The sequence below is a fragment of the Aulonocara sp. 'chitande type north' Nkhata Bay genome, linkage group LG23 (assembly GCF_057382095.1).
Source record: "Aulonocara sp. 'chitande type north' Nkhata Bay isolate Kocher_YH1m ecotype deep benthic linkage group LG23, A_spYH_male_GT1.1, whole genome shotgun sequence".
Classification (NCBI taxonomy): Eukaryota; Metazoa; Chordata; class Actinopteri; order Cichliformes; family Cichlidae; genus Aulonocara; species Aulonocara sp. 'chitande type north' Nkhata Bay.
In genome coordinates, this window is record NC_141365.1 from 32,492,173 (window position 1) to 32,499,864 (window position 7,692).

General features: G+C 39.2%; 1 protein-coding gene across 1 annotated transcript; it reads left to right on the forward strand.

Annotated features, from left to right (window-relative positions):
* The first annotated feature begins 2,138 nt into the window (after nucleotides 1-2,138).
* Nucleotides 2,139-7,080, forward strand: wdr12 (WD repeat domain 12). The gene is made up of 13 exons (XM_086281607.1): nucleotides 2,139-2,350; nucleotides 2,611-2,705; nucleotides 3,702-3,796; nucleotides 3,915-4,021; nucleotides 4,459-4,574; nucleotides 4,664-4,818; nucleotides 4,909-4,954; nucleotides 5,044-5,129; nucleotides 5,213-5,353; nucleotides 6,096-6,201; nucleotides 6,290-6,422; nucleotides 6,662-6,734; nucleotides 6,824-7,080. Exons 1-13 carry the CDS (start codon nucleotides 2,310-2,312, stop codon nucleotides 6,893-6,895), a joined length of 1,266 nt encoding a protein of 421 aa, XP_086137733.1. The 5' UTR covers nucleotides 2,139-2,309; the 3' UTR covers nucleotides 6,896-7,080.
* Nucleotides 7,081-7,692: the final 612 nt, after the last annotated feature.

Genomic DNA, 7,692 nt, shown 5'->3' on the forward strand with positions numbered 1-7,692 from the left:
TGATGTGAGGAGTTTGCTCTAGTGATTATATTTAAAATGACTTGCACTCTAAATAAAGAAAATAACATGAGTGCAAAGATACAAGATTGTGTGGATGACCAAATGGTGCCATTTAAGGACAAGCAAATTCAAGCAGTACCTAATCAGTAAATTAAGAAAACAGAATTTGAAAATATTAGTCCTTGCTTTATGAATTCAAAAAATGAAGCAATAAGAGAGGGCAAGCCAACCGGTCGCTGCAGATGGTCGCCCTTCCCTGAGTCTGGATCTCCCGGAGGTTTCATCCTGTTACAAGGGAGTTTTTCATTCCTACTGTAGCCAAGTGCTTGATTTTAGGGGGCCATTTAATTGTCAGAGTTTTCTCTGTATTGTTGTAGGTTCATACATTAGAATATAAACCACCTTCAGGCAATTTCTGTTGTGATTTGGCAGAATACAAGTAAAACTGTATTGACTCAAATAAGGCAAGATGCATGTGTATAAAGTGTAATGTGCACCTTTGTTTTACAGCACAGAAGAACTGTTAAGAAAAGTTTCACACACTGTCACGGAATGACAGCAAAATCTCACAACGTGAGAATTAATATTCGAACCTAAGGCTGTATCAAGCCATACTTAGTTATTTGTTTAAAAATTGGTTGACATTTTTTGAATACTTAGAAAGCAAAATTATTTTTTTTAACAGTTGTGTAATTATTTATGAGTTAATAATTTTCTCTGTTGATGTCTGGCACTATTGGAGAGGGGTTGTCTGAAATTTCAAATTATTTATTTTGGCACTAAAACGGTCCAAAATGACTCGGATCATTTTCAGCATGTACCATCAAAATGTGTGCAGTAGAGGGTTAAGGCCACATTAAGAAAAATAATATTGTTGTTCATTCTGAGAATAAAGTCCAAATATTGAGATTAAAGTTGAAAGTGTATTTTGAGGAAATATCAAAATGTGGAGATTACAGTTGTTTCAAGACAAACCATACTTCAGAATCAGTTTAAGTAACAAGAAAGTAAATGATTTCTCTTTTAGCTCATAGACACAGTGTGGTGATCAGTATAAAGACATTAAGAAGATGGTGTAGAAAGCTGGATCTGGTTAGGTGGAAAACAACCAATGGCTCTTAATGCAAGGTTATTGATGATTACACCCTCATGCAATGAAGATGATGTATCAAAAGACAGCTGATCAATTTGTTTCACTAAGCTATCTAAACAATGAATTGTAATTGTAATCACATGTCAACTTTTTTTTCTCAAAATAGATGTTCGACTTAATCTCGAAATTTTTACTGTACTCTCAAAATGATGAACAATATATTCTTTTCTTAATGTGGCCCCAATACTCCCCCCACCTGTTGAATCCCACCGTAACCCCTGACTTTTCTTATTTTACTGTTGGTGTGGAGGCAAAGTCACCCTATAAGTAGGCAATAGAAAATAGGTATAAAATGTTCTCAAACTGAATACATTAATTTGAATCAAAATTTAAATAACAATAATATTTATATTTTCATGTTCTAATATTATTTTTATTATTACATTTATATAGTATAAGGTTACCTTTGTACAAAAATGGTTATAAAAAATTTCCTCCTTGGAGCTCATTTTTACTTTCTTTCTTTGAGTACATTTCGGAGTTTGTACTTTTGCTTTAGTAAAGAATTTACATTTTTAATTAGGCAAAAACATTTAAACCCTTTGAAGCTCTCATTACATATAAAGGCGATATACTCAGACCTGATGCTTTGGACTCATGTTTATACTCATATGCTAATACATTGTATTGTCAGGTGAAGCTAACCTTCGTTTTTAATGATTAAAAGTGCTGATAAGCTATCAGAAGTTATGAGGAAACTTTGGTATTGGTTATTTTGTTCACCCAATGTAAATAAAAATATTATTTCTATTAAATTCCACCGTGTATACTGACAAATGCTATCTCACATCGATGAATGTAAAAAGCAGTCTCTAGATCTTTTAGGTCATTAATACAAACATTTTACATTGATGTTCATCTAATCATCGTAATAACTGGTTCGTAGAGGATTTATCATTAAATACATTACCGTTGAGTTCTGCCATCCTAAGGAAGTCAGTCCGGACTCCCGAGTGACCAAACTTGGGTGCTTGGGAGAAGCGGAAGTTCGCATACTGGCCAGGCGTCACTAGACGATCGCAGAGCTTCTGCTTTTCGTTTTGCAGTGGTTTGTTTCGTACCACATGGCAAAACTGCACGAGAAGCGTGTTATGAGGATTCCTTGTATTTTAATATTCTAGAGCTCGTGGTTGGCAAAATAAACACTTAGCTAAAAATGTCTCAGATACAGGCAAGATTCTTCACAGAAGACAAAAGGTGAGGTTTAAAAGAAAGAAAGAAAAAACTCAACAGAAAATGACAAACAAGCAAGCGAGCTAGCTAACTTGCTAGCTGTAATTTAGAGTAAACAGTATCATCTCATTGTGGGATGTTCTGTCTTTTCCTCTAGCAAATTTTTTTTTTATCTGTAGTTCTGATCGTGGCTAGTTCGTAGCGATGTTTTTTTTAAATGCTAATGCTAACAATGTGAAGTTATGTAGACTCCGGCAGCAGCTAAAATATGTCTATCTCTGTAGGTACGTTGTAGATGATGTCCCGTTCTCCATCCCAGCTGCATCCGAAGTGCAGGATCTCAGCAATGTAATCAACAAGCTGCTGGAAGCTAAAAATGGTAAGCTCACTTTATCATAGGCACACAAACTATTCCCCACCTTCTTTACAATTCAGCCTCCAGCTGCAGAGCTGTAAACACAGAATAAATAGCATTATAATCCTAATCCTCAATCACAGGGGCGGATCTACATGGAGTGGCACGTGGTGGCACCGCATGGCAGATCGATGGGCTGGCATGCCCTAAAATATTCTTGTAAGCAACTGATGCTTACGATTGTGCCAGAGTACATTTTGAATCAATGCCATGGGCATTTTTAGATTTCACACATGCATTGATTGTTACACTCTGGGGTCTATGGACACGCCTCATCTCCAAATCACCTGACCGATTTAAGATGCCATAGCAACAAGCTGCAGCCACGTTTAATCTCCATTCAACTTGTGTTGAAAGTTCAGGCTTCAAACTATACACCAGTTTTTAAATTTTATTGATAGGCCACTAAATCCGGAGCTACAATCATAAAAATACATGTGATGCTTTTTTCTACTATTGTCACATTTAATGTGGGATGAAATGGTAAAAAGTTTGTTTTCTAAGGACAGCACAAAAAAAGATCAGGAAAAAATGCCACCCCTTTTGTATTAGTGTAAAAGTGTACCATATTGACCAATAAAAAATTATTTGGCAACACATGGGATTTGGTTATTTAGGAAGAGGTGAACATTTTCGGAATGACGGCTGCGGGAGAGAGAAAGAGAGAACGAGTGTCTCCAGATGAAGAACAGACTGAGTGATGCACCTCCTGCTGTTAGGCCTGCAGGGTTTAGGCCTGTGGTGTTCTCCACTTTCTTGTAGCAGACAAACTATTTTTTGCACTGGCACAAATACTGTGTGTGGCATCTTATTGTGGCACCTGATTGTTCTGTAGATTTAGTTTTAGTAGTATTTTTAAATGGTTGTGCTATATGTTTGTGTATGTGTATGTCAAATGTAGTCCTTATCACAGACTGTACTTCTAAAAATCTCAGATAATTTATTTGGTTCTCTTAACAGCTTCTCACAGTAAAGTGGACTTTGACTTCCTGGTCAGGGGTCAGTTCCTGCGAACCTCACTGTCAACTCACATGGCGACAGAGGGTATATCGACGGTATGGCCTGCTATAGTGCTTAAACTCGTATGGATATATTGTATAAAGCGAGTCACAAGCATCCACATGAGTAAAACAACATTAACCAGATGTTTTACTCTGTTTGCCCATGTTCCAGGAAGAAGTTGTGGAGATAGAATACGTGGAGCGGATCACGGCCCCAGAACCCGAGGAGTGTATGATGCATGATGACTGGATTAGCTCTGTAGATGCTGATGCTGAATGGTAAGATGGTTAAGAGCAGACCATCAGTGTGCTTTTTATTAATTGGGAAATTAGATCAGCAAAAAGTTTGTTGTGATGTGTTCATATTTTCTTTTTTTGTCTTCTTGGTTGTTCATTAGCTAAACAAAAGTCTTAAACCACCCCTTATTCTTTATCTTTTACTTTCAAGGAGCCAGACTTTCTATTCCTTTTAAAATAGTGCTGCAGGCTTTCTGAAAGTCTTGTCTAATTTGTCTTTAGACATTGGCTTCTTTTTCAGTTCAGTTCTTGTACATGGCAAAGAACCAGAAGCTCGAAGCTTCTATATGAACATAAAATTTCACAGCAACATTTTTTTTATATATAATATCCATAAAATCTTTAGTGAAACTGAAGATGTTTGAGCAGAAGGCTCATAATGATTTGAAATGGAATGACCCTTATTTTTTCCCCTGCAGGATCCTAACAGGGTCATACGACAAGACTGCCAGAATTTGGTCTACTGAGGGCAAGCCTGCGATGACTGTGGCTGGACATACAGATGTGGTCAAAGACGTAGCCTGGGTCAAAAGAGGTAAGTGGGACAAAATGAAACAGACATGTACTGCTATGTTAATAGTCAAAGGCTTTATTAAGTCCTCTTTGTGGATGTTTTCTGTGTAGAGGGTCTGACCTCTCTGCTTCTGACGGCCTCTCTGGACCAAACTGTGTTACTGTGGGAGTGGAACTCGGAGAGAAACAAGGTGAAAGCCAGACATTGCTGTCGTGGACACGCGGGGAGTGTTGACACCATTTCTGTAGACCCCACAGGAACGAAGGTAAGGTTGGAGAGGGCAAGACAAAAACTTAAAAGACAACAAAGAGTGCTGCGATTAATGACTTTGGATGTTTGTGGTAAACACTTTCAGTTCTGCAGTGGCTCCTGGGACAAAATGTTGAAGATCTGGTCAGCAGGTATGATCCCAGAATGATTCAAGGCCTCTTTATTGTTAAAAAAGGTATTGTTGTGATGCTGCTATAAACTATATTTCCTGTGCTGTCAGTGCCTACAGATGAGCAGGATGAGATCGAGGAGCCGGCTGACAGACCAAGGAAAAAACAGAAGACTCAGCAGCTTGGCCTTACCAGGGTGAGTGCACAACCAGAGTATGATTGACTGGAGATAAGCCCACTAAGTCATTGCAAAATGAGTTTTTGTTTTCTTGGGCACAGACTCCCTTGATGACATTATCGGGACACAGCGAGGCAGTGTCATCTGTCCTGTGGTGTGACAGTGAGGAGGTTTGTAGTGCGTCTTGGGACCACACCATCCGCATATGGGACGTCGATACTGGAGGGATGAAAACTACGTTGGTGAGAAAAATAGAAAGTGACTGAATTAGCGATAATAAACACTTTTGGTTGTTTCATGTGACAGATTAATGAGCATCATCCTACAGTTGGCAGTTCGTCTTGTAATCGGAAGGTTGCCGGTTTGAGCACCGGCTCCGACAGTCTCGGTCGTTGTGTCCTTGGGCAAGATACTTCACCCGTTGCCTACTGATGGTGGTCAAAGTGTCAGGTGGCGCCAGTCTCCGACAGCCTCGCCTCTGTCAGTGCGCCAGGGCAGCTGTGGCTACAATGTAGCTTGCCATCACATGTGTGTGAATGCGTGGATGACTGAATGTAGTATGAAGTGCTTTGGGGTCTATAGGGACTAAGTAAAGTGCTATACAAATACAGGCCATTTACCATTTACAGGCTTTTATTCTATTAGCTATGTCACAGAGGGTGAAACACAGGTATAAATGATAAAAAAGACTCAGAGCCACAATTTGACTTGTTTCTTCAGTGTATGAGTGATTTAAAATGCCTATAATAGAGGAAATCAAACCAGTGACATACACTACGTATTACTGCTATATGCCTGTGTGTAGTGGATGTATGCAATGCATGTCCCAATCCTAAGAAAAATTAGGGTTGCAGACTAATTCAAAACTCGGTTAACATCTCAAATAGTTTGAAATAGCATATTTATCAACCACCAAGTTTAACTTTTGTTATCATATTCTCAGTTTTCCAGTATTTACCAGTTTCACTGTTTTTCTTTTCACAGACGGGCAGCAAAGTGTTTAACTGTATTTCCTACTCACCTTTGTGTCGACGGCTGGCCTCAGGTAGCACCGATAGACACATCCGACTGTGGGACCCTCGCACCAAAGGTACGACTGTTCTAAATGTCACAGACATCTATGTTTCGACTTGTATTGTTGTTTGTCACTCTTGTCATCTTTACAACTCTTCTTTCAGATGGGTCTCTTGTTCTGCTGTCGCTGACCTCTCACACTGGCTGGGTTACCGCTGTCAAGTGGGCACCATCACATGCGCACCAGTTGGTCTCGGGTTCCCTTGACAACCTAGTCAAACTTTGGGATACCAGAAGGTAAGTGAAGCTCATAATTGGTACTACTGTTAAGGGCTCCGCTCTAGTCACAAGGAACATATTTCTAATGGGACATGACCAGAGGTGGAAGTATTGAAGTACAAATACTTAGTTACTGTACTTAAGTAGAATTTTCAGGCATCTGTACTTGACCCAAGTATTTATTGTTCTGATTACTTCTTTAACAGAAATATTTTCTACTCTTTACATATTTAAAAAATTTCTCTGTTGTCTCCCAGCTGTAAGGCTCCTCTGTATGACCTGGCGGCCCATGAAGACAAAGTATTTTGTGTGGACTGGACAGAAAGCGGGGTACGATGTGTACGATATTTGCACACCAACAGTTGATAGATGGAAACAGTGATGTTCTCACAGTGTCCTCTCTCTGTTTCTGTTTGCAGCTGATGCTGAGTGGAGGCGCAGATAACAAGTTGTACACCTACAGATACTCAGCCCAACAGGCAGAGGCATAAAGATTCAGCACACATTGGACAGACAGACACAAAGACAATATTCAGGACTTAAATCAAGGACTTCAAAGTGTTGGACAAATATCTTGGCTTTGTTCTTTGCTTTCCTGATTCGTTTTACACAAATGTTCTTACAGCTCGTCCTCGTTTCAGTGTTATCCAAACAGATTATAAATTAAATCTTTCTCCTAAAATGTTGTCTCCTCACCTTCATTTAACTATACAGTATTTATATATAACAGTTTATAAAGTGTGTGTGTGCTCTGGAGCAGGATATCAAGGATGTCACTGTACTGATTCATCTTCCCCTCAACCCTGACTAGTCTTCCAGTTACTCAAGTTAAAGAAACATTTGACAGATCAGAACTGTCAGTGGAAGCAGCTGCTGGTCATCTTCTACACCACCATCATCCTGCACACCAGTCACTGTTTGGTTTTGCTCAGCCGCGAAGAAGGACAATGGGCAATCAGGTCTGCAGAGAGGATCGTTCAGTTCATTTCAATTAGCAAAATGCCTACACAACATCAGTTGGACAACCTCAAGGTTTATATTAATAAACTACCTTTTAAAAATGTTTAACACATTATAAACTTCCTCATATTTCTCAAGAGCCAAAGTCAACCTGTTGACTATTTCCTCCAACTGGTTTGTCAGTGGAGGTGTGATGAAAAAAGGAGCTCCAACTCCTCCTTGATTAATATGCCTAACATAACTTTCTTAACAACTTGACGACTGAAACCAACTGATATGACCAGATAAGCTTTCCAACATATTGGTGCTGAAGTTCCTAAGGGACTCA